Raw genomic sequence first — 27,618 nt, forward strand, 5'->3', positions numbered from 1 at the left:
TTGAGACTTATGGCAGAGTTCCATAGGAGGTCCTGAATTTGTTTTAGAGCTGCTGCCTTTATACTGAATATTTAACATTTTTCCACTCTGTCCCTTCAAAACAAACTCTTCCAGTCCAATGCTTTTCAATGTCACTAATATATTTTTCTCCTTAAATGACCATTTCCACAGCAGTCAAGGAATGGCACCCCAAGGCAGGATCTGGAGATATATATACATACAGAGAACATGAAAAGGTGGGAGTTGCCCAACCTACTCTAAGAGGCTAATTAATTAAGATGTGCTATTGTCAGCAGGAAAAGAAAAACGTTTGTAGTGATAATCAAGATAGCCCATTTAAGATAGTTTGACAAGAAGGTGTGATGATACTTAACATGGGGAAATAGATTCAATGTGTGTAATGGCTCAGCCATTCCCAGTCTCTATTTAAGCCTAAATTGATTGTATCTAGTTTGCATATTAATTCAAGTTCAGTAGTTTCTAGTTGGAGACTGTTTTTGAAGCTTTTCTCTTGCAAAATTGCCACCTTTAAATCTGTTACTGAATGGCCAGAGAGGTTGAAGTGTTCTCCTATTGGTTTTTGAATGTTATGATTCCTGATGTCAGATTTGTGTCCATTTATTCCTTTGCATAGAAACTGTCCAGTTTGGCCAATGTACATGGCAGAGGGGCATTGCTGGCACATGATGGCATATATCACATTGGTAGATGTACAGGTGAACGAGACCCTGGTGGTGTGGCTGATGTGATTAGGTCCTATGATGGTGTCCCTTGAATAGATATGTAGACAGAGTTGGCATTGGGCTTTGTTGCAACGACAGGTTCCTGGGTTAGTGTTTTTGTTGTGTGGTGTGTGGTTGCTGGTGAGTATTTGCTTCAGGTTGGGAGGCTGTCTGTAAGCGAGGACAGGTCTGTCTCCCAAGATCTGGGAGAGTGAGGATCATCTTTCAGGATAGGTTGTAGATCTTTGATGATGTGCTGGAGAGGTTTTAGTTGGGAGCTGAAGGTAGCAGTTAGTGGCATTCTGTTATTTTCTATGTTGGGCCTGTCTTATAGTAGGTGACTTCTGGATACTCTTCTGGCTCTGTCAATCTGTTTTTTCACTTCAGCAGGTGGGTATTGTAGTTTTAAGAATGCTTGATAGAGATCTTGTAGGTGTTTGTCTCTGTCTAAGGGATTGGAGCAAATGCAGTTGTATCTTAGAGCTTGGCTGTAGACAATGGATCGTGTGGTGTCTCCTGGATGGAAGCTGGAGGCATGTAGGTAAGTATAGCGGTCAGTAGGTTTCCGGTATAGGGTGGTGTTTATGTGCCCATTGCTTATTAGCACAGTAGCGTCAAGGAAATGGACCGCTTGTGTGGATTGTTCTAGGCTGAGGTTGATGGTGGGATGGAAATTGTTGACATCATGATGGAATTCCTCAAGGGCTTCTTTTCCATGGGTCCAGATGATGAAGATGTCATCAATGTAGCACAAGTAGAGTAGGGACATTAGGGGATGAGAGCTAAGGAAGCATTGTTCTAAGTCAGCCATAAAAACGTTGGCATACTATGGGGCCATGCAGGTACCCATAGCAGTGCCACTGTCTTGAAGGCATATATTGTCCCCAAATATGAAATAGCTGTGGGTGAGAACAAAGTCGCCAAGTTTGGTCTCCAGGTTTGGCATGTGACTAGTTCACAAAAGTTGGGCAGGAGGGGTTGGGGGAAATTCAGTGGGGGTATAGGGAAATCACTGGGAGAACTGCATCTAGATGCAAAAAACTTCCTGTGTGAAATCCTGACCCATGAAAGTCAGTAGCAAAACTCCCATTGTCTTCAACAAGGCCAGAATTTTACCCCTTGGTTTTTTTTAAAAAGTCATATGCCTCTGTGGAAGACAGGTTTGCAAGCTCTCTTGCCTCTCCCATCTTCTGAGTAAGTATGCACAAAGAAGCAGAACTGAAGTTCTCCAGCCTCACTGGAAATATTGGCTGTTGAACTCCAACATGAACTCAATTTTCTATATTCCCCACAAGGGAAACAACATTTCCCAATTTTCCTTCCAACTGCCCTGTGGAGCAGTTGTAGAAACGTGGACATCTACAAGCAGATTGCATGAGGGATGCAGATGAAGAGGATGTAACAGAAATAAGCAGCAGTGCTGTGTGAAAGAAAAGGAACTGCAGCAGGCATACCAGAAGTCCAGGGTGGCTGTGACAGTCCAGTTGGGATTCCAAGGTGAGGGGTTGTGTCACATTTGCCCTGTAACCCTGGGTGCCTCACACTGCTTTGCTGTTGGAGGTCCCAATCTGGGCTGTCCACAACCAGCCTACGAGCATGCAGCTCACATCCTGACTGTCTGTGTGCTTACACAGCCCTGGTTCAGCAGCTCTCACCCCAGCAGCCTGTCTACAGCCAAACAGCACCATTCTGACTTCCACGAACCTTGGTTACAACCAGCAGGATGTCCCCACCACACTCCCAAAACCATGTGCTCTGCAATGTCCAGCCCTTTCCTGGACAGTTCAGAGAAATAATAAGATTTGTTTGTTCCTCTAAAGACACAGAAACACATCACAACTTATTAACTTAACTGGTGTAAATACACCCTTCCCTTAAATACAGCACTGAGGTGGTTTATAGTAGGAATAAAACTTACTAATTAACAATAAGACATTGATTTTGTGATGCCAAGTAATAAGAATAAAGTTAGAAAGGGTGACAAGTAAAACAAAAGTGAAAACACCCATCTAAAAGTCTAAAACTTAATCTAGCAAGATACAGGCTTTGTTCAGGATGGTTTCTCTCACCAGTCACTCTTTTTTCCCAGCCATGGCTGACTTGCCCTCGGCTTCCCATGTCATCTTAGGTGAAAGATCTTTGCCTAAGCAAATATTCAGTTACAGAGTCCTCAACTCACCATTGGTTGAAGGACCCATCTTTCTTAGCTTGCAAGAGCTCCGTTCCATTGTGACTGTCTAGCGCTGGATGCCAAGGATGACTTCTGATCTTGTTTATTTCTTCCAAAGTTCAATGAACTTGTTTCAAAAGGCAGGATGACCGCATGCTGTTCTTCTATTTCTATTGGCTTCCCTAAGCAGCATGGTACCTTTCATTCAGCATGCTGGAATAGGGACTGCTGTCCAGACCTGAGCTGGGTCATGTCATTAGTCAGTCACCCGCACCAGAAGCGTGTACTGTACTTAATGATTTTCCACATTGCCGACATCGTCCGTCGTTGATTTAGATGGGAATTCCAATTATAAGAACCATACTGAAGCCTAGATGGAACTTCCACAAGGCAGATTGGGGATCCTTTACAGAGTACTTGGAATGAAGTGTCGTAGCCATCCCATTAAATATCATCTCTGTGGAAGATGCAAATCACTATTTCTGTTGTGCTATTTTTAAAGCTGCAGGTGCAACAATTCCACATGGCTTCTGACCATTGTATATTCAATGTTTGAATGAGGACTGTGAAGACTTGCTGAGGCAGCATGAGCAGTCAGGTGATCTGGAGATTGCGGACCATCTTACAGAATAATTGGATACCACATGCTGGGCTTGATGGGAGGAAGTGACAGTGGTGCTTGAATTTACACAGTCAAACCAGAAGAATTGGAGCTTAATTCATCAACTAGATGTGGCTCAACTTCCATGTGCACAAAGCAGACCCGCAGTTACTCCAAATCAGATTGCCAGTCACCTGTTGAAGGTTGCCAGTGCTCCTGTTGACAGAGTTGTCAAATGACAGGTACTTGACGAGTGGCAGCATTTCCTAAGGAATAATCCAGCTGATAGTAAAATAAGCCATTCACTAGTCTGGAATTGGATAAGGTGCTGAATGATTTAAAAATGGGTACACCTCCGAGATATGATAGAATTGCACCTGAATTCATGTAACGTCTGAATTCTTGCGCTCAGAATGACTTGTTCTGAAAAGGTGGTTGTGCGTGTTCCCAACCTCACAACCGAAACACATAGGGCAATACTTTGTAACTTCATATACTATGATAGTACATACAACCCAATGGGATATTACTGTTGAACAGATCAAGACTTTTAAAATGATACGTCACAAAGCATACTTTGTACAAAACATCATAATTACACCACTACCTCGATATATCGCTACCCGATATAACACAAATTTGGATATAATGCGGAAAGCAGTGCTCCGGGGGGGGCGGTGCTGCTCACTCCGGTGGATCAAAGCAAGTTCAATATAACATGGTTTCACCTATAACGCGGTAAGATTTTTTGGCTCCCAAGGACAGCGATATATCGAGGTAGAGATGTATGTGACAGTAATGAATATGGGGTTTCCAGGGTGCTACTTTGAGGTGCAGAATGTCACACTCTGTTTTTGAGAAATCACCATTTCCATGTGCATATTGGTGATATAACAAGTGCTTGGAGGTACCAGAAGAATGGCCTCCCACAAGGATCAGTATTATCTCCACTGCTATTCAACATATATTCGAATGATACTGTATATAGGTCTTGAAAGTTTGTTTATGCAGATGACATATGCCTCGGCATTCAGTCACACTCCTTTGACATACTGGAGAGTGTTTTGAATGCAGATATGGTGGATATGGGCGATTATAATCATCGGTGGCGCCTGATACCAAGTGGAAGTAAGACTATGTTGAGTGTCTTCCACTTCCATCATGCACAAGTGGGTGGAGAGTGAATATAGTTCTCAGTAGTCAATGAATAAAGCATGATTCACATCTGATCTATCTAGGCCTCATTTTGGATAGAACTCTCACATATCATGACCATCTTACAAAGACAGTGATGCACAACAACCTGCTCAGAAAGCTGACTGGAATTATATGGGGCACCAAAGCCCAAACATTACGCACTTCAGCCTTGGCATTCTGTTATTCAGCAGCGGAACACTGCACTCCAGTATGGGCTCACTCGTCTCACACAAGGATGATTGACATACCACTTAATTCCACCATGCGTATTATTTCAGGCACACTTAAATCTACTCCTCTACCGTGGTTACCAGTTCTCTGCAATATTGTTCCACCCAGTGTTCACAGAGAGGAAAGCATAGCAAAGCTCATGATGAAATCGCAGGATATGCCACATCTACTGTTAATTAAAAATTTGTTTAATCCATCACATGGCCGTCTGTTCTCACAGTGCTTGTTGTGGATAAGTTTACCAGGTGAGGGATTTATGGTAGAGGACGCATGGTGAGCTTCATGGTCCTCAGAGAAAGTGACAAATAATTATCTTGTCTCAGACAAGATACTCACTGTCAGCCCATTATGACAAAGGCAATGGAGCCTTCTCTGCTGGTTTCATATCAGACATAAAACCTGTGCTGCAGCAAAATTTCAGTGGTGTTTTGGAGACAGTCCACTATGTCAATGTAGGCAGCCACAAACCATGACACATATTGCTGAGGACTGCAAAACGACTCAACTTCCTGAAGGTCTTTGTGCCTTCAAAACTGTTGATAAAAACAGTGTGGCTTGGCTTGCTCAGATTGCAAACACCAAATAAATGTGGGTTTCTCACCTCCCCTGTGTGATTTCTAGGGATCCTAGTTTTCCATGATAAAAAAACCAAAATTCTCTGATTAAAAAAAAATAAAAATCCGTGTTTTTCCACAATTAAAATGAAACACTGAACTTTAGTTTCCCTAGCCACAATATATATAGGTACAGTATCAGTTGAACATAATATTTTATTGATATACAGTAGAACCCCGTTTATCCAAGCCTCCATTATCTAGCTCTCCATATTAACCAAACCCGGGGCTGACAGCAGTGGGGCTCATGTAGTGAGCCCCAGATGGCTGGGGCTCCAGCTATCAGCACCATGCGGAGTCAACCTGCCATCTTAAAATAAGTGACAGAAAGCTCTTTGTCAATTCTCCTGATTATCCCAATTTTTGATTAGCCGATCTGACTCCGGTCCCAATTAGATCAGGATTCCACTGTAAATTTAAAGTGCATTCAAAAATCAACCACAAGAGGAGGAGTGCATGCACTGAATAAGTGACACGGGTACTTTCAGTAAAATTTTGTTAATAGTTAATATATGTTTTTATTTTTTAAAAAGTGTAAAAACTAAAGGCAGCTTAGATGAAAGTGATTATGAAATAGTAGAGTTTATGATTCTAAAGAATGGTAGGAGGGAAAACAGCACAATAAATATAATGGATTTCAAGAAAATAGACTTTAAGCAAACTCAGGGAGTTAATAGGTAAGATCCCCAGGGAAACAAGTCTAAGGGGAAAAACAGTTCAAGAGAGTTGTCAGTTTTTCAAAGAGACATTTTTAAGGGCACAAGAGCAAACTATCCCACTGTGTAGGAAAGATAGGACGTATGGTAAGAGACCACTGTGGTTTAACCAGGAGATCTTCAATGATCTGAAACTCGGAAAAGAGTCCTACAAAAAGTAGAAATTAGGTCAAATTAGAAAGGATGAATATAAACAAATAACACAAGTACGGAGGGAGAAAATTAGAAAGACAAAGTCACAAAACCAGATTCCACTAGCTAGAGACATAAAAGGCAACGAGAAAACATTCTACAGATACTTCAAAAACAAGAGGAAGACCAACTACAGGTAGGCCTGTTACTCAATGAGGAAGGAAAAACAGTAACAGAAAATGTGGAAATGGCAGTAGTATTAAGTGACGTTCTTGTTTCAGTTTTCACCAAAAAGGTTGAGTAGCTATTGGACGGCTAACATAATGAATGCCAGGAAAAATGAGATAGGATCAGAGGCTAAAATAGGGAAAGAACAAGTTAAAAATTACAGAGATAAGTTAGATGTCTTCCAGTCACCAGGGCTTGATGAAATACATCTTAGAATACTCAAGGAGCTGATTGAGGAGAATCTGAGCCATTAGCGATTATCTTCAAAAAGTCATGGAAGATGGGAAAGATTCCAGAGAACTGGAAAGAGGCAAATATAGTGTCAGTCAATAAAAAGGGAAGAAAGGACAATCCAGGGAATCATAGACCAGTCATCTTAATGTCAGTACTCGGAAAGATAATGGAGCAAATACAGGAACTCCTCATTTAACGTTGTAGTTATGTTCCTGAAAAATGCGACTTTAAGCAAAACAATGTTAAGTGGTACACAGTGATGATTGTGAAGCTTGGTTGAGGTAGTCACAGGGTGGGATATTTCCCAGGGAATGCCTTACTGCTAAATGAACTAGCAATTGACTAAGCCCTCAAGGGTTAACTCTCACAACACTCTACAAGGCAGCAGGAAAGGAGGGAGGGCAGACAGAGACGCACACCCTATGTGTGAGAGAAAAAATGTGCATTTCCCGTTTAAGTAGCTGACTCCAGGCTTAAGTACACTGCCTTGTTAATTAAATAAGCTTGCAGAGACCTGAGATCCACAGCTACTGCCTAGAAGCTCCCTCTGTTAGTCGTGTCCCCCACCCCGCTCTATGGAAGATAGGGTAAGTGGGGTGCAGGAGCAGGGAGAAGGGGAAGACACCCTGACCAGGGCCGGCTCCAGGAACCAGCTTATCAAGCAGGTGCTTGGGGCGGCAACTCCGGAGCGGGGCGGCACTTTCAGGTATTCGGCAGCAATTCGGCGGAGGGTTCCTCACTCCTGGTTGGAGCGAAGGACCTCCCGCTGAATTGCCGCAGATCGCGATCGCAATTTTTTTTTTTTTTTGTTGGCTGCTTGGGGCGGCAAAACCCCTGGAGCCGTCCTTGACCCTGACATTAGCTCCTCCCTCCCCCCATATAGCTAGCAGGAGTCTCTGGGAGCAGCTCCAAGGCAGAGGGCAGGAACAACACATGGCTGTGGGGGGAGGGACAGCTGCTGCACAGGGAACTTAGGGGAGTGGGGAGCTGATAGGGGGAGCTGATAGCAGGGTTGCTGGTCCACCCTGGTCCCAACCACCCACCAGCTAGCTGCAATGAGCTGCTCTTCCTGCAAGCAGTGGACAAAACAGGAGGCTGCCAAATGGCATTAGAAGGGAGCATTTCACAACTTTAAATGTTCCCTAATTGATCAGCAACTTAACATCGAAAAAATGTTAACCGGGACGACTTTAAGAGAGGAGTTCCTGTAATTGAACAATCAATTTGCAAACACCTAGAAGATGATAAGGTGAAAAGTAACAGTGAGCATGGATTTGTCAAGAATAAATCATGTAAAACCAACATAATAGCTTTCTTTGACAGGGTAATAAGTCTCATGGAGGCGAGGGGGAAGCAGTAGATATAGTATGTCTTGACTTTAGTAAGCCTTTTGATACTGTCTCGCATGACCTTCTCATAAACGAACTAGGGAAATACAACTTGATGGAGCTAGTTGGAAAACTGTTCCCAGAGAGTAGTTATCAGGGGTTCACAGTCAAGCTGGAAGGGCATATCGAGTGGGGTCCTGCAGGGATCAGTTCTGTTCAATATCTTCACAGTGATTTAGATAATGGCATAGAGCAGAGGTCGACAACCTTTCGGAAGTGGTGTGCAGAGTCTTCATTTATTCACTCTAATTTAAGGTTTTGCGTGCCAGTAATACATTTTAACGTTTTTAGAAGGTCTCTTTCTATAAATCTCTAATATATACTAAAGTATTGTTGTATGTAAAGTAAATAAGGTTTTAAAAACGTTTAAGAAGCTTCATTTAAAATTAAATTATAATGCAGAGCCTTCCAGAACAGTTGTCAGGACTCAGGCAGTGTGAGTGCCACTGAAAATAAGCTTGTGCGCTGCCTTTGGCACGCGTGCCATAGGTTGCCTACCCCTGGCATAGAGAGTACACACATAAAATTTGCGGACCATACCAAGCTGGAAGGGGTTGCAAGTGCTTTGGAGGACAGGATTAAAATTTAAAATTATCTAGACAAACTGGAGAAATAGTCTGAAGAAAATAGGATAAAATTCAATAAGGACAAATTAAAAGTACTCCATTTAGGAAGGAACAATCAGTTGCACACATACTAAATGGGAAATGATTGCCTACAAAGGAATCTGGGAATTGCAGTGGACCACAAGCTAAATATGAATCAGCAGTGTAACATTACTGTTGCAAAAAAAGCAAACTTCATTCTGGGATATTGTGATAAATGAAGGGGAAGGGAGGTAGCTCCTTTTTATGGACACTCAGCCAGCCAGTAGCTATAAAATCGCTCTTAGTAGCTGTTCTTTAATTGTTCTATCTGTAAAGGGTTAAAAAGTTTCACTGCTATGCATAGGAAAAAGGAATTGACTGGGCACCTGGCTAAAAGAGCCAATGGGAAGGCTAGAACTTTTTAAAATTAAGAAAAAACTCTCCTTTTGTCTGTCTTTTGTTGTTCTCACGGGGAGAGGTGGACAGGACAACAGCTATGCTGTAAGAAGCTTGGGCCTGGTATGAAAAAATCATCAGTAGCATACCTAGAAACTACTCATTTAAACCCCAGATATGTAAGTAGATCAGGAAATGTCTAGGAAGACGTGATTAGGTTTATCCCTTGTATTTCTTTATGGCTTGTGAATTCCTCTGTGCTTTTGTTTTGTTTGTAACCTTTAAGCTGGACCTCAAGAAAGCTATTCTTGGTGCTTAATCTTTGTAGTTGCTCTTTTAAAAACTAGCAATAGCATGAGTTCCCAGATGTATTTTCTTATTTTTTTAATTAATAAATTTTTCCCTTTTAAAGAACAGAACTGGATTTTTGTGTCCTAAGAAGTTTGTGCACATGTTGTTTAATTAGATGGTGGCAAGAGCTGATTCCCCCCCCCCCAGCTCTTCCCGTGGGGGGGGGGTGAAAGGGCTTGAGGGTACCCCACAGGAAGAAATTCCCAAGTGCGCCTTCCTGGGCTCTCAAAGAGGTTCTGCACTTGGGTGGTGCCGGCATCTACTAATTCAAGGTCCAAAAAAAGCTGTAACCTTGGGAGTTTAATACAAGCCTGGAGTGGCCAGTATTAATTTTTAGAATCCTTGCGAGCCCCCACCTTCTGCACTCGAAGTGCCAGAGTGTGGAATTAGCCTTGCCAGATATATTAGCAGGAGTGTTGCAAGCAAGACAGGAGGCGTCCTTCTTCCACTTTACTCCATGCTGACTAGGCGTCAAATGGAGTGTACAGTTCTGGGCCACATTTCAGGAAAGATGTGAGTGAATTGGAGGAAGTTCAGAGAAGAGCAACAAAAATGATTAAAGGTCTAGAAAACGTGACCTATGAGGAAGATTGAAAAAATTGGGTTTGTTTAGTCTGGAGAAGAAAAGACTAAGAGGGGACATGATAACAGTTTTCAAGTACATAAAAGATTATTACAAGGAGGAGGGAGAAAAATTGTTCTTCTTAACCACTAAGGATAGGACAAGAAGCAATGGGCTTAAATTGCAGCAAGGGAGGTTTACGTTGGACATTAGGAAAAATTCTTATTTTTTTTTACAATAATTTTAATTCGTTGTTGTTTGATAAGGGGTAGTGGTTGGAGAATTATCAGAAGTGAAGCCCTGAAGAAAACTAGTGGAAAAAGCTCAAGGAGTTAGCTAAAGCGGAGATCACATCTCTGAGACAAAAGCAACAGCAGCCAAACAAATAGTGGAAATAGCCAATCTTCAACAGACAACTGAAAGATGTGATGGAATCCATGGCTGAGGTGGACTGCAAAGAGCAGAAGGAGAGTGGACCTCAGGGACACCGTTGTGTTGGGAAGAACCCAGAGAAAGGTATGGACTGTGGGTTGCCTGCTTCTCCTATAGCCAGCAGAAGGCAGCAGATTGGATGACCTAATACGTTCTCTGTTTTGGGCAGTTCTCTCTCTATTCTTCTTCTTCCCACATTGTGAAGCTGGACGTTGGATGGTGGCTAGATGGGTGTACTCATGGAATATTGGATCACAGTCAATGTCTCTTGGCATCAAATAAGACTAAGCCAGCTCAGTTGCTCACAGTGGACATTTTTCTTTATTAGAGAGACAAGGTGAGTGAGGTAGCATCTTTTATTGGGTCAGCTTCTGTTGGTGAGAGACAAGCTTCCAAGTTTACACACAAATCTTCTTCAGGTCTGGGAAATGTACTCACAGTGTCACAGCTAAATTCAGAGTGGAACAAATTGTTTAGCATAGATAGTTAATGTGTATTTCAAGGAACCATTCAAGTGGGCAGTTAACATCTCTGCAGTCATAAGGAGGAAAGGAGAAAAAAAGCCAGAGGGGTGAGTTTAGTGGGTTATACATTGTTCTAAAATTCATAAATACAATGTCTCTATTCAGTCCATTCATAGGAAAGTTGTGACTTTAAGCTTGTCTTTTGAAGGTGTTGTGCACGTTTTTTTTCAGATTGAGGACTGAGAGGTCAAATACAAATAGTTGTGAGAAGTGTTCACTCAAGGTGATGTGGTCCTTTTATCTTGCATTATTTTCCTGTGTGAGTCATTCCAGAGTGTAGTGATTGTCAGTTCACCCACATAGTTGTTATTGGGGCATTTAGTGCTCTGGATGAGGTAGACCATATGTTGCGATACGCATGTGTAAGATCCATGGATCTTGAGAAGTGTGTTGTGTTGTGGGGGGGGTGTGTGCTGATCAGTGTAGCAATGGATCAGCGTTGAGATGTTTTGCATCTGTTGTTGTAGCAGGCCTGGCACTGCTTTGCGTTAGTGTGTCCTGGTCTCTGGGGAGCTTGCCTCTGATGATTAGCTTGCGCTTCAAGAGCTTGTTGCTGCCATCACCCAAAGCACATGGTGAGCCCAGCTATTCCTTTTCCACCCTGCCTTTCTAATGTACCCCAACACACTTCCCCCTATGAGTTCCCTGGCTGCCTCACCTCTATGACTTAACATGAAGGGGATATTGGGGAAGACCTGAAGCCAAAAGGCCTCTCCACAGCCTTCAAGGCTGCTACACAAGATGGCTGCCTATGAGCCACCTCAGCCTCGTTTGCATCCTTCCTGGAGCATCAGCCTCCCTGCTGATGCGCATGGGTAGAGCATGCTGCCAGTAGGCGTCAAATCCTTCACTGTGTGCCCATGCGCAGCGAGTCATGCGCAGCACCCCCGCAAGTGCATTTGGCAATGTGCGCTTGCGCAGAACAGCTGCGCAAGTGCGTCTTCCTCCTGTGCTATAGCTGAGTACGCCGCTAACAGCACGTATAAGCGGCCCTCTCACACTTTCTACCTCCATTCGAGATCCCTCCGCTAGTCGCGTAGCGATCCCTCTAGTCGTAGCCAACCTACTTGGAAAAATCACACGGATGCCACTGATTACATGCTGAATGTTTTCCATATTGGCCTCTGACTCTGGGCCCTCAGAGAGTGGACTGGGGCCCGGGACTCCTTTATCTGGGGCAGGCGGAAGAATCACCCAGCTTTGAAAGTGCCTCGTCTGAAGAACCGACCCGATGAACAGTCAGCAAACTCCGCCCCTCGTCCAATCTGAGACGGAGGCTTGCCTCGTGCCCCGCCCTTCGTCCTGGGCTGGGCCAATGAGCGGGAACAGCTGGGGGGAGGGCGCGTTGAGGGGGTGTGTGAGTGAGGGGGTGTATGCAATGCCCGGGAGGGCAAGGGAAGGGGTGCTGGGTGTTGTTTGTGCTCGGGCTGAGGGGAGACTCTTCGGGCTGTTTCGGGGCTTTAGCGGGACGTGCTGCCCGGGGGCTCTTTGTGTGTGTGGGGAGCAGGTGAGGGCTGGGTGCTGAGTGGGGTAATGGGAGTGGGGCTCGGCGGGCTCTCCAAGGAGCTACCCCCTTAGCTGGCTCCATTGACGCCCAGGGACTTGGCTGGTCTGTTCCTGCTGAGGAGGGCACGCCGGGAACAAAAGGGGGGCTCGCAGTTTGGTGGCTGGGTGGGGGACAAGTTCCCTCAGCGCTGCACAGTAGCTGCTGCCAGTCCGTTCTCCCCACCTGCACGGATATAACACGGCCGTGTCACCCCGCCCCCGGTGTCTCTGGTTAAACAGCGACTAGAAAGAAATCCTCCCCGTCCCTCTCCTCTAACAAGAGCGGGAAGCTCCGTTCAGCCTAGTCGGGACTTGTTGGGGTCGGCGTGCGACTGTCCGGAGCGCTTGTCTAATGAAGTTACTGCTTTGTTCCTGTTTCCTGGGTCTCTCCTGTGGAGCACAGGGCTTCCCAATGCGCTAGGATGGTGCTCCGGCTGGAGGAGAGCTGGCCTTTGCTCGTAGGGAAAAGGTTCCTGAGCCTATCTGAGGAGGAGAACAACGGCCCGTGGGATTCGGATCACGTCTCTGAATGGCCCTGGAAAGCTGGCAGAATCAGGGCCGTTTCGCACACAGATGTTTCCAAACAGGACTTGAAGGTAAGATCTAGTTATGTAACAGTTCTGGGGAGATGAGTGCATATGGTGACTTTTTTGCCTCTTAGACCACGCATATGTTTCCATCTGTTTCTTAGAAATTGTTCTGGACTAGATAAATCTGTCAAACTACTCATTTATATGCTGAGGTCTATATTTTCAATCTTCTGGAATGTTAAATACATGCACAAAATACCGCTCTAAATATTTCTAGATTATCTGTTGTCTCCTACCACCTGGACAAAGTTTGTATTGTATCCTACCTGTTAAGACACTTTTCAGCACAATTCACTACTGCAGTTATGAATCTTGTTTCAATGGTGAATATGCCTTCCTATGACTACAGTAAATTTTGCAAGGTGGAGGGGTGGAGTGATGCTTTTAATGTTTATAGTGGCTATTATTGCAATACTTTTATATTTTCTTACTGATCATGGTCCCTGGTACGATAAGGTAGTGGGGATACTTGCTATTCATGATTGTTAAATGGTCATGAGTTTAGATGGTTCTCACAATCAGATAACATCCCTATGGCAGCGGGGACAGTTACTTAAATGGCAGAATACTGGGAAGTATTGAATGTATTTGTACCTGTCCTGTAATATAGTTTATTAAGTGGAAACAGGGTGTTAACACCATATGACCAAATAGCTCTCTTTGGGCCACAGCTATTGTAGCACGTGAAGCATCTGCTAGTGACAGGATTTCACAGTAATGGAGTTTTATTGTGTGTGCATTTTATATTTTCTTCTACTTTTGACTTGGTGGCATACTGCCTTGTTTCATGACTCTACTTCTGCTGCTGTTACCTTCTTTCAGTTATACGGTTTTCCCTTGCTCTCTTAGTGGGAGACTCTGATTGCTTCTGATAATCTGAGGAAGTGTTTGTCCCTTTTCCTTTCAAGGCAGTTACTAAATAGTTCTAATTGCCTTATTTCTCTTTAGATACTAAACTTTGGGATTACACTACAGACCAAGTCTAAATTCCAGAGGGTGGCATTCTAGTCATATCTAGTGTGCTGGGGTAGAGTTTTGCCCACATGACATGTCAGGGTAGGTATCAAAGCCTTCTATGGTGTGGGGAGGAGAAATTGCTACAGAGTGCTTTCTGCTCAGTCCTCTCTGATAATAGAAAGGAAAAGGAGCAGGTGCCGCTGGGGATTTTGCAGATCTTCACTGTGAGACCTGTAATTGGTTACGGCTTTGTTAGAAGAGATTAACTCTAATGCAGGGGTAAGCAGCCTATGGCTCGCGTGCCGAAGATGGCACACGAGCTGATTTTCAGTGGCACTCACACTGCCCGCGTCCTGGCCACTGGTCTGGGGGGCTCTGCATGTTAATTTAATTTTAAATGAAACTTCTTAAACATTTAAAAAACCTTATTTACTTTATATACAACAATAGTTCAGTTAATGTATTATAGACTTATAGAAAGAGACCTTCTAAAAACATTAAAATGTGTTACTGGCACGTGAAACCTTAAATTAGAGTGAATAAATGAAGACTCAGCACACCACTTCCGAAAGGTTGCCGACCCTTGCTCTAGTGCATTCTTCTCTCTCCAGTAGAAGTGTTTAGTGTGAAAAGTGACCAGAATGGCAAGGACTGCAAAGAGCTTTTGTACAAAAAAGCATACAACTCCACTACCAGTCTCAAAAGAAGAGAGAGAGGGGTAAAAGGAATCTATAGCAAAAGGTCCCAGAGTGATGGTGAACTGAAAAACCATGTTGAGGAAGAGAGAGGATTGAATTGCAGTGCTTAGTCTGTAGAGAGACATGGTGGGTGAGGTAATCTTTTATTGGGCCAATTTCTGTTGGGGGAGGGGGGAGAGACAAGCTTATGCACTGCTCTTCAGGTCTGGGAAAGAGAGTCACAGCTGAATACAAGATGGAACAGATTGTTTAGCATAACTAGTTAACACATTTCAAGGGATATTTTAAGGTGAAGTGACCTGTTAACCCCCCTCCAGTCATGGGGGGTGAGAGAAGAGAAAGGGGAGGTTGTTAGTGGGTTATAGATTGGATTTGTAGTTTTATATCAGTGTCTCTGTTCAGTCCATGAGTTTTAGACTACGTCTACACTACAGACCTTACAGCGGCACAACTGTACTGATGCAGGTGTGCCATTTTAAGGTTTCCTGTGTAGCTGCTCTACGCAGGCATGAAAGAGTTCTCCTAACATAATTAAACCACCTCCAATGAGCAGCAGTAGCTATGTTGTGGGAGAGCATCTCCCACCCACATAATGCTGTCCAGACCAGCACTTTTGTTGGTCGGGGTGTAGGGTTGTTTTTTTTTTTTTTTACCATACCCCTGACCAATGTATGTTTTACCGATGAAAGTACTAGCGTAGCCAAAGTCTAAGGCTTTGGCTACACTACTCAACTTTTAGTGACATGGCTGTGTCGCCACAGCTGTGCCGCTAAAAGTTGTGCAGTGTAGCTGCTGTTTGTCAGCTCTTCTGCTGACAACACACTGTTTACACGGGTTCTTGTCACAGCAAAACCTTTGTCTTTCGGGGCAGGAGGGTGTTTAAACACCTCTGACAGACAAAAGTTATGTCTTTAAGGCTGGGTCTACGCTAGCAATTGTCTAGCTGCCTTGCCCCCCAAACCCTGTGACTGGAGGGGGATTAATAGGCCACTTAATGGTCTTTTGTTTAGCATAACTAGTCAACACCTGTTTCAGTTGGTTTCATCTTGTATTTAGCTGAAACACTGAGTACATTTCCAGGACCTGAAGAAAAGTTCTGTGTAAGCTTGAAAGCTTCTCTCTCTCAACAACAGAAGTTGGTCCAATAACCTTGTCTTACTGGTATCCTGGGACCAACACAGCTACAAAATTTAGTCTTTGCAATATTTTCAACTTTGTTTTCGAGTCATATCAAATGTAAAATTGTCAAAACATGTTGTTTTCCGCTGATATGTTCTTTTGTCTAAACAATTAGTAACAAACAATCTAGTTTTTCTGCTTATCCTGTTTGCTTATCTTCTGTAATTCAGCTGGACAGTGAAAAGATTAGTCAGTTTCACACTTGTTTCTGTGAGTTTGACTCTTGATTCTCATGTTAACACAGTGCTGTAGTATTGGGTTGCACACTCTGTAAGGGATGTTTTACTCAAAACTAAATCATCTAGGTTTTACAAAATCTCAAAAATCAAACTTAATGCTACAAAAACTTTGCCATAAACTACCTCACATGTCAGATATTATGGCAATTGGGAAGAGGGCACGTTAAAAACCTATATGGAATGCAACTTGTAAATATAGGCATGAAACAACATCCCAAAACCAGTTCATCAAGCTACCATGTTCTCCTCTCTCAGAAGTGAGGAATACTTTGTAAATTTTTATTTAACGGATCCCCAAGATGTGCAGAAAATAAAAACAGTAATCAGATCGTTTAACTTTATTGCTGTAAATGTTAACTATCTTTCCCCACTCTTTTTGTCACCCTCTTCTTGCAAAACATGCAAAATTTAATTAAGCTCTTCTGTGCAGAGACTGATCTATTCATATGTTTCTGTAAAGCAGCTAACACATTTGGATGCTGTGAAAATTGAATGATGATCTGACATGGTATTAAAAAAAACAAAACAAAAAAAAAACCTAAATGTTAACAGGCTTTTCTTCTGCATTAAGATAATAATTGTTTTAAACTCTCAGCAGGAGTAGTGGAGTTATTGAAATACATTAATTTAAAATTAGAATCTGGCTCACTGTTGAAATGGATGAGCGGTATAGAAGGCTGGAATTTTATGGTTAAAAATGTTGCATAACATTGACTAGATTAGAATTTGTTTATTTTTAGTTTAAAAATAGAGTAGTGTAACTATTGTATAGTAGTTTCACTTCATTGTGTGACAAAAATGCAATAATTTTCATAAGAACAATTGCTTATAACTAAACTTAATTGTTGGATAAAGTTTAAAAAAAAATGTGGTGGTCTCCTTAATGCAGCCCAGATCTGTAAGTCACTGAGTTACCCTTTTGCCTTAGCAAAAGTGAACTTTGTTGGAGATTAAACTGTTTCAATTCCTTGCCACACCAAGGAATTGTAGCGGCAGCTCCTGCTCTTCTGGCCAAGAGGATCCATTGTTCACAGGCTCATAGAGTGCTGTTCCCTATGTCCCTCAAGTGATGGATAAATATAATGTTTTGTTTTTTTTTTTGCTTCCCCTTATATATTCCAAAATCCAGTATCTGTCTCAGGAAGATTTCCTGAGGGTGCAGATTAGTAAATCCAAATTCCTTTGTCTAGGGTAGATTTGATTTATGCTCTGCTTTCAGAACATATTTTCAGCACACACACACACGCGTAGAACCTCAGAGTTAAGAACTGACCAGTCAACACTTCATTTGGAACTGGAAGTACGCAATCAGGTAGCAACAGAGACGGAAAAAAAGCAAGTACAGTACTGTGTTAAATGTAAATTACTTAAAAAAAAAAAAAAAGGAATGCAGCATTTTTTTCCTATATGGTAAAGTTTCAATGTTGTATTAAGTCGGTGTTCAGCTGTAAACTTTTTTGAAAGAGAAACTAACGTTTTGTTCAGAGTTACGAACATTTCAGAGTTATGGACAGTGTTTGTAACTCTGAGGTTCTACTATATACAGCTTGCACATACAACACACATTGGTATTTCTGACTAGCATGTCCCCAGTTTATATATGATATGTTACATTTTGGATACATATTATGACAACACTGTCTTGGGGATAGTGGCTGCGTCAGGCCTGATAGTGAGTTGCAGTATAGTGGGCCCTCTGCCATTGGGCACTGAAGGGTTCTTAGGGTCACAAAAAAATGCTCTTTAAATAGAAGGGGGAGAGAGCCCGAAAGTGCTATTAAACAACAATCTGATGGTCATGTCCCAGATTTTTAACTTCTTCCCCATTCTTCTAGGTATGTGTGGAGTTTGATGGTGAGTCATGGGAGAAAAGAAGATGGATCGAGGTCTACAACCATAAAATGAGAGGATTTCTAGTAGAGCAAAAATTGGTACTTGGTGAACGAAAGTCTCAAGCCAACTCTACAGATACAGTTCAGTGGCCTGCAATGGCAAGTATACAAATTGGTCTGAACAACTTCACTTCAGTATTTGATCCATGAAGGCAGCATTTCCTAGTTCCTGGTTTGGTAGGCTTCAGAATTTAAGTTTTTTAATGTGATCAGTAGTCCAACAAAATTAGAATTTACTGTTTTAAAAAACTCTAATCTAAATATGTAAGACACATTTATTAAAACAAGACAAAATCCAGCTTCACCAAAATGATTGAATGCTTTTTTGTGTATATGTAGAGCTCTTTATGCACCCATGTGGGAAATCTGAAATTGTACTAAATTTCAGCTCTGTGGCCGTGGGTTGGCAGCATCCCTAAGCATTTGAGAGCAGTATTTTCCATTCTTGTGTTGAAGTGATGCCTTTGTACTTCCCATAGTGGGACTCTGACTGTTGCCAGGACAGTGTTTTGGAGAGGGAGAGATGCTTCAAATCCTTTTCCCTTCTCTAATTTCCCACGTGTACTACTTTTGAAGGGTTTGTGGTGAGAGATGTAAAGATGATCAGGCATTGAAGATACATGTTGCTTCAGGCCTTTGTCTTCTGTCCTAAATTTCTCACTTTACTGTGCCCGTGGCTCAGTGCTCTGTACATTTTCAATTCCTGTTCCCATGTGATAGTTGCCTGCTTTGGGTCATTTTGTGAGGATTGAATCTGGATCTCATGCACTCAAAGGCATGAGTTTTATTTAACTGCTTGAGCCAAAGGACATAAATCCTCCTTAGGTAGCAGCTGTAGCAGATTGATTAGTGACTGGTCAACGTAAAGTATTAGAGATTGTGAAAGTCCATTTTTCTGGTAATATACATTTAGTTACCAAGTACAGATTTATTTTACTTTTTAAATTCTTTTACTGCCGTGGTATCCAAGTGTATGGAAAACTGAAAACTGGATGATATATTCAATCTGTAGTGACGTATGGTGAAGAGGAGTTCAATAACCTGTACTGTTGGTGTACTAGTGTCATTGGATTAATTTGTCAAACTTCAGGAGTTGTGTGTCCTGGAGTCCTTTATCAGAGGGGTAGCCGTGTTAGTCTGGATCTGTAAAAGCAGCAAAGAATCCTGTGGCACCTTATAGACTAACAGACGTTTTGGAGCATGAGCTTTCGTGGGTGCATCTGAAGAAGTGGGTATTCACCCACGAAAGCTCATGCTCCAAAACGTCTGTTAGTCTATAAGGTGCCACAGGATTCTTTGCTGCTTTTACTGGAGTCCTTTGACTTCCTTAAAAGGTAATGAGATGGAAGAGATGATACAGCTGCAGTATAGAACATTGTTATACAAATCAGAATAAATTACTAGTCTATTTGCAGCATTAAGTTCTTATGCAGCCAAACAACCCAGGAGTTTGTTTTTGGTTATGCAAATTAATTCAGCTTTTTTTAGCTCCATTTTGATTAGACTGCTGAGATTAGCATTATTTATTTAAAAATCTGCTTGTAAATAAATTGGAAATACAGTCATACAGTACTGGGGAAGTCTGCTTTTCACTTTTCTTGAATTCTTGGATTAATGTCAAGATAAATACTACAGATACATTAAATAGTGGTACTGGAAATAATCTAAATTCTTAAACTTTTTGGACTACATAGCATCAAATGGGAAGTACAGCCCTTGCATGTATCTGAAAACATTGTATAGCTTGGACACTTATTTATTCAGTAAATACATTTAGGTATAGAGTCTTTTCTGTTATGTATTTTAGGTACGCAGTATAAAAAAAAAGTCACTTAAAAAAGGAATGCTATAGTGTTTTAAGGCACACTACTAAAATCTGCCTTGCAGGACTGTTGGTTAATACCTGTAAACAACTTTGATCATGAAAAGTGTTCAATAAATAGTAAGTAATTGTATATTTAAAAATGATAGGACAGACCTCATCTAAATTTAAATTTACTCTTAAATTCACAATTTAGTTCTGGAAACTTATGGTACCTACAGTATCATCTTTGTTCCATGGCATTAAGCTTACAAACATCATTCTCAAATCTCTCTAACATCAGTGTCAGTGAACTGCAAACATCATTCTTGGATGTGTTCTGATATCCAAACAAGGAAATAAAAATGCCATTGTGACAGGATACTAGTTGTAGCACCCTAATCACTGAGGTTGCTGCAATGTTGGGAAGATTGCAAGCTTATATGAAATCAATTAACTGGTTTCTGTTGGGATAACTGACACCTAGGGGTAATTGGCTCAATAATTGGGAGGAGGTATATAGATTTGGGAGGAACAGGAAGTACTTTGGGGCTCGGAGAATGAGTTTGGGCAGCGGGGGTCGGGTCCGGTCCTCTCCTCCTGCTGTATGCCTATGAGTCCTTCTGTTATGCTTTGAAATTGAAGATTAAAAAGCACCTGTGGTAAAAGGGAAACAGCCTGTCAAGGTTTTTTCCCCCACTTTGAACTTTAGAGTACAAATGTGGGGGACCTGAGTGGACCTTTCTAAGCTTAATTCCTAGCTTAAATATGGTACGCTGCCACTAGCCAGAAGTTAGCGTCTGGCACACTTTCTGTTCCCCCAAAACCTTCCCTTGGGAACCCAAGACCCAAACCCCTTGGGTCTTAAAACAAGGAGAAATTAACCATCCCCCTCCTTTTCACCCCAGACTCACCCCTCCCTGGGTTGCCTTGAGAGGCTTACACAGATCCAAACTCCTTGGATCTTAAAACAAAGAGGAATTAACCATCCCCCCTCCTTTCCCCCCACCAATCCCTGGTGAGTTCCGACTCAATCCCTTGGATTTTAAAAGAAGGAAAAATCAATCAGGTTCTTAAAAAGAGAGCTTTTAATTAAAGAAAGAAAAGGTAAAAATTATCTCTGTAAAATCAGGATGGAAAATGCTTTACAAGGTACTCAGATTCATATAGACTAGAGGGACCATCCCACCTTAGCCTTAGATTCAAAGTTACAGCAAACAGAGGTAAAAATCCTTCCAGCAAAAAAAGCCACCATTTACAAGTTGAGGAAACAAACATAAGACTAATCTGCCTTGCCTGGCTATTACTTACTATTTTGAAACGTGAAAGACTGATTCAGAAAGATTGGGAAAGCCTGGAATGATGTCCCGTCTCTCTCAGTCCCGAGAGCGAACAACCAACAAAACAAAAAGCACAAACAAAGACTTCCCTTCACCAAGATTTGAAAGTATCTTGTCCCCCTATTGGTCCTCTGGTCAGGTGTCAGCCAGGTTCACTAAGCTTCTTAACCCTTTACAGGTAAAAGAGACATTAACCCTTAACTATCTGTTTATGACACAGCCCTTCTGTGTTCTTGGATAGGAGACCAGAAGAACGGGATAGGCAACTATGTATGGCGGATGTAAATGGATGCCATGTGGCAGCCATGTTAGTTCCATCTTTATTCAAAATCCAGGGGCAAAACACATACCAAATGAAAAAGGACAATAAGCAGGAAAAGTACTATGTCTAAAATGCTTGCTCCTGTCTTTCAGGTTTACAAATCCTTATTGGACAAGGCTGGTCTAGGATCCATGGTTTCTGTACGTTTTCTTGGTGAAGAGAGATGTGTGTTTCTTTCTAAAGACCTTTTGAAGCCTATTCAGGTAATTTTATTCGGAATATCTTGCATACCATTGGCGGGATTAAGCCATGTTTTGTCTAGTGTTCACTGCTGAAACATTTAAGTGAAAATTTGAAGCATGTCCACATTGTTATAGCTCATGAAAATCTGTCATTGATACTGTGCATTGTGTTAAAAACCTGATGATGGTAGCTCAGCATGTAACCATATAAGATAGCTTGGTGTAGGAATAGCATTAGGCTTCTAGCTTTTCAGGTTGATGAACCTTTTAATTCCAAAATGGAAACAAAAAAAAATATTTTTGAAAAAACAAATTTTTGATAACATGCAAATTAAATTGTACCTGGAGGGCTTATGGTAAGCAGAGAGCTTGGGAGTGTTGGCTCTCAGTGTAGCTGGGGCTTCAGGGTCCTGATTCTCCTTCAGCTCTGAGAGTACTTGCTGAGTGGTGGAGATTGGGAGCTGGGGCTTTTGACTCGCTGTCAACCTCCCAAGCAAGCTGACAGGAAACGGCAGGTTTCTATCAGAGCTTTGTTCAAAGTCTATCTGTTTCAGAAACATCTTGAGGAATCTTCGTTCTCTGATGAGCTCTGCTTTTAATCTGGCAGAATGTACTTGAGTTGGCTTTTGTGCAGAACATAACTATAACAGAGTGCCATGGAATTTTTAATAGATGCTTTGGAACGGTATTTCAGATCTCATCAATACCACCTTAAAATAACTGCTGGGCTGATACGCTGGCTTGATGATGAGTGCATCTAAATTAGGAGGTAGTTCAGAGTGTAAAAAGATGGGAGTAGCTGGTTATCTCTGGGTTGCTAGGCAAGATGATAAACTCCCATTACACTTCGAGTATAACTGTAAAACAGCAATAATCTGTTAGCATTTAGCTACTCCAGGCCTTCCTGATCTTTATTTCAGGTACTATGCCCTCGCTGCTTCACTTTTGTTTGGTTTTTGCATTTTGTTTTAGATATAATTGTAAAATGTTTGAGGGCAGGAATTGTCTCTCTCTGGGTTTTGTACAGCACTTAGCATAATAGAAAATTGATCCTGACTTGGGCCTTTGGGTGCTCACACTACAAGTACTAATGGAAGTTTTACTAATTCTTATTCATTTGAAATACTGGTTTATTTTCTGTTCTGTTCCGCACAAATGGCAAACCAAATTCTTAAACACAACAGAACCATTTGTTCATATAAAGCTTCACAGTATAATTTCTTGCTGTTGAACATGCTGCTGTTGGCAAAGCATTTTTTTTTTTAATTAAATGTTTCGTTCTCTTGGCAACTATTTATTGTGAATGCTTTCATCCTGATAGGATGTGGACAGTCTGAGACTCTCTCTTATGGATGATCAGAATGTTAATGAAGAAATTCAAGTTTTGATTATGAAACATCTAGATGAAAACCACTTGCTGCAAGGTATGAGAATGCCATCTGTTGGAAGGATACTGGAGGTCACTGCACTGGTGATATTTACAGTATCACCTGTTAACAAAAATCCCTTTTTGCTTTTTCTCCCCACTAGCCTTTCCTTGCATAGAAGAATGTTGGGTAGTCTACTGGTCTCATCACCTCTCCCAAAACAATTTTATAGATTTGCTGTCCACCATCCATAATGCTCCCAAATGAGCAGAATTAGAAACTAGGACTCCTAAAAAAAATGTCTGGCTAACATCAGGCATCTAACAAGTTACCTGATTTTCAGTGGTGCGGAGCACTCAGCAGTTCCCATCGAATTCGATGGGGAGCTGCTGACTGCTCAGTATGTCCGAAAATCTGATGCCTTATTTAGGTGCCTGACTTCAGCCAGCCACCTTTTTTCTTTTTAAAAAAACAAAGCTTTAACCTTGGCTATTCTGTAGCTCAAGAGAAAGGTGTTGGAGACTTCTTCTGGTCAAGTTAAAATTTATTTACAGTTCGTGAGCTGCACTATAATCTCTTATTTGGCTTCCTATAAGTCTTGTAACAAAAAGTTTTGTGTCCAGTGGAAATTGATCTACTTCTGGGTAGGAAATTAGTATAGTGAAGTAATTAACTTGGCAGTTCTTGAAAGAGTGGCAATGAAAGCGAGGAAGAACTCCACAAATCGGACACTGAGGGCTCAAGCTTCAGGTCCAACTGAGCTGTACTTGCTGTTTTTTTCGACTCCTGAATTCTGAGGTCATCATGGGCCCCCAGTGTGTATTACAGCAGCAGAAAGGCCCCAGTAAGCTGTTCCAGCAAAAGAAGTAACCAGAATGTGGAGGTATTCTGGCCACACTCCTTTTTCCCAGGCATGTCAGGGGTCAAGAGAGAGGCACATAAAAACCTACATTGTTACTTTGCTTGTTGTCTTCCAGTGCTATTTACTTATTTTCTGGTGCATAGTGCTACTGGCTAGTTAGTGTTGATATGTGGATATGTAATGAAAGTTACCATAATGTGTGTGTCCCCACATTCCCACTCTGTGAAGTATGTTATGTTTGTTTTTTTTAAAGGTGGTAAGAATGTAATTGGCTCAAAAGTAAGGATTTATAGCTTGGATCCATCTACCCAATGGTTCACAGCAACTGTTGTAAATGGTAATCCAACTACAAGGACTCTGGAAGTCAACTGTGAGGAGGTAAAGAAGCAACTGAGGCAACATGGGTAGATAAAAAGAATTAAAACACCTTCCTTGTATCTAGGTAATTCTATCCTTGCTTTTCCATAGTAGGGTTAACCAGCTGGAATAATACCTTGTATTTTGTCATGCTTCATTCCAAAGGATCCTAGAGCACTTTATACTGCATGCACAGTGCCACTGATGTGTGTGGAACGATAGCAAATGGCTCACTGCACAATAGTGGGAGAGCAGAGGTTTGGGATTTTCTCTTTTGGCCCAACAATTGGGGAAACCCCTATTCTACCATCTCTAGCTGTACAGAGTTTGCAGCGCCTTGTCTTGGAGACTGCCTTATGAAAATGTATGCATACAATTTATCTAACTTGGAATGGAGGATTGGGTCATCCTTGTTAAGATTTTAACTTGAAGTTCCACAGAGTCGAGGTTTTTCAGACAAGAAGCTTACTCTTGCTCCATAGTTAGAGTATCATACTTCTGTTTTTGTTTTTTAAAACTGCTTTATTAGTCTCCCTTGAGGTGTGAAAATAGTAAATATCTAATCTAAAACTTTTTACACAAATTGTCTTTTTTAAAAAAGCTTACTCCATTTTCCCTTAAGATTCCAGCTTTAAAAACTCTTGATCCAGAACTGATTCATGTTGAAATCCTACATGACAGTCATGAAAAGTGTGGTAAGATTTTTTTTTTTTTTTTTTTTTAATTTATTGGCCTTTTGCTGTTTGAAGTAATTTTCTATGGTGGAAACTAATTTAGTCACTTTCAATGTTTCAGGCAAATCTAAGAGAAATGGGGGTATGAAAAGAAAGTCATCTGATGATAAAGGAAATGTTGATGCCAAACATACAAAATCCTGCTCTGAGGTAACTAGGCTTATTTTCACTATTGTAACAGTATTTGTCATTGAGCTGTTAAGGAGTACTACTACATAGCCTTAATTTACTGATACACTATGCTATGTCTAAGCTTAAATGCTACAGCAGCACAGCTGCAGCTATAGCGCTTCAGTTTAGACACTTACTATAGCAACAGAGGGGTTGCTTCTGTCACTGTAGGTAATTCACCTCCCTGAGAGACGGTAGCTAGGTTGACAGAAGAATTTTTCCATCATCCTACCGTTGTCTATGCTGGGGGTTAGGTTGACTTAACTGTCTCAGAGGTTCAGATTTTTCGCACCCAAGTAGTGTAGCTATGTTGCTCTAACTTTTCAGAGTAGAGCAGCCTCACATTCACGCTTCTGTGCTTGCCCAGACATGGGTATAGTACTCTCTACTAGAAGACAGAGAGCAATATAATTGAGCCTTTGGGTGAGATCACTTTCTCATTTGTAAATGGAGTTTGTCTACTCCCAGTCTTGTGTGTGTCTTTTTCCAGTGTGCAGACTTTTTTCTTGCTGGCTATACAGAAAGAGTTAAAGATCAGGGTTTCTCTAGCTTAGAAAAATATCTAGGAAAAGAGGAGAATTCAGTGGTAACTTTATCCTGTAATTTACCTGCTGGACTGCTCAGAGATTTTTTTGCTACCAGACAGGAGTGCACCAGTCGTGCAGAGCTATTGTATATTGTTTTTCTGCAAAGGGAGAATCTGGCCGCTTTTCTGATATTTTCAAGTTTTTCTGAGCCAAGTGCATTTGAGTGGTCCGCTAAGATCCAAGAAAGCTGTCTCGAAGGCCAAAGGCCTTGGTGATTTGGATATGGAAAATAATGTTGTAGCTAGAGAACAGCCCTTCAAATGACCATGTGATTAGCCCCATCAGATCTAGTTGTTTTTTGTGGAGGAGGGAGGGGCCTTCTGGGAGATCTGGGGGGTTATCTCTGTGCCATCTTGCTTATGTACATAGTCCTGTTACTGTAGCCATATAGTCAGTCCTTTGTCAAGCCAGCTACATAGGTCCATTTCATGGTCAGGCACTCTTAGTAGATTTCTAAAGTACAGTAGTGATATCAGAATTCTGGGGTAGCTAATCTGGGTTCCTATAAGGCAGGGGTAGTCAATTATTTTTTGTCAAGGTATAGTGAAGGTCCAGACTCCTGAGAGAGACTTTTTTCACACTGCAATAATAAGTAGTAAATAAAAAAATCGTGCAGTCTGGTTAAAAGCAGCTGGTGGTTCGAATTTGTCCAGCACTCTGCCTGTTGACTGTCCCTGCTATAAGATGTCCATCATTATCTGAGCACCTCCCCAAAAGCATGCAATCTGATATTTCTTTTCTTTCCAGTCAGCAATAACTGAACTGTTTCTTTTTTAAATGTGGGAGTGGTGGAAGTATCGATCAAGGAACTGGGTTTTGTATGTAGCGCCCCTTTCCACCTGATTGCCATTAAAGGAGGTAATCTGCTTACAGGTTCTGATGAACAGGTCTGGGTTCTTTTGGATCCTGCTACCCACTCAGCAGGGTGAATCTTTTTTTCTTTTTTTGTTATGAAATTATTTGGCGGTGCCTCCATCCCCCTCACTCCTTCCTGGCAGGGTCACCAGGGCAGCTGGGGCGGAAAATTCTAACTACAGGAGAATCCACACTTAGTTGCCAGATAGTTGGAGACTTCCAAGAAATAACAGAACATATAAAAATATATTCAACACAACAATTATATTAAACAGGCAACAAATACAACATAACAGGGTGAAACGCTATTTTTAGGGTCACCGGTGCCCACACTGAAAATACCCGACTTGATGTAACAAGTGTAAAATTAGTGTCCTGTTGGTACGTGTACTTTGCTGGGGCCCTTGATGACCTATAAAAATCTCTGCACGGGTTTAGCAGTGTGGCTGACTGGGTTCAGTACAGTCCAAAGGACTGACAAGTGGGAGGAGGTGGTGAATCCCTCCCCAGGTGTAATAAACAGCAGGTTGTAAAATCCTCAAACCCTTACTCCCTGGCTTGAGGACACAGTTCAGGGAGTAAGGGGTCCCTAAAACAAATTCCCTGACTGACTGACTAACTAACTAAAAGCTGGTGCATTCACGAACTCCATGCATGACCTTCAGGTTTGAAGATGACGCTGGACTCCTCAGTCACTGAAGAGTGGCTGCTGTCTGCTGACAGGGATCCTCCTCAGGCAGGAATCAGGCTGCGTTGGTCCCAGGATTTCCTCTCATCACAAAGGGGTGCAGGGCTCAAGGTGTAGGTTATACAACTATCCTAACATCCAAACCGTAGCCTCCTAGCCCAGCCTCC

General features: G+C 41.9%; 1 protein-coding gene across 3 annotated transcripts in view; it reads left to right on the plus strand.

Moving 5' to 3' along the window:
- Positions 1–12,447: 12,447 nt before the first annotated feature.
- The window catches only part of KDM3A (lysine demethylase 3A), a 51,076-nt gene continuing 35,905 nt past the window's right edge, over positions 12,448–27,618 (plus strand). The window contains exons 1-8 of one of the 3 annotated variants that reach the window (XM_050947355.1): positions 12,448–12,592; positions 13,029–13,226; positions 18,129–18,284; positions 21,741–21,851; positions 23,152–23,254; positions 24,313–24,437; positions 25,039–25,111; positions 25,212–25,300. In XM_050947355.1, coding sequence (XP_050803312.1) covers positions 12,464–12,592; positions 13,029–13,226; positions 18,129–18,284; positions 21,741–21,851; positions 23,152–23,254; positions 24,313–24,437; positions 25,039–25,111; positions 25,212–25,300 — 984 coding nt within the window. In that variant the 5' untranslated portion in view covers positions 12,448–12,463. The remainder of the gene's footprint in view (positions 12,593–13,028; positions 13,227–18,128; positions 18,285–21,740; positions 21,852–23,151; positions 23,255–24,312; positions 24,438–25,038; positions 25,112–25,211; positions 25,301–27,618) is intronic. The other 2 variants (XM_050947353.1, XM_050947354.1) reach the window with 2 other exon arrangements.

This window comes from Gopherus flavomarginatus, chromosome 3 (assembly GCF_025201925.1).
Source record: "Gopherus flavomarginatus isolate rGopFla2 chromosome 3, rGopFla2.mat.asm, whole genome shotgun sequence".
NCBI lineage: Eukaryota > Metazoa > Chordata > Testudines > Testudinidae > Gopherus > Gopherus flavomarginatus.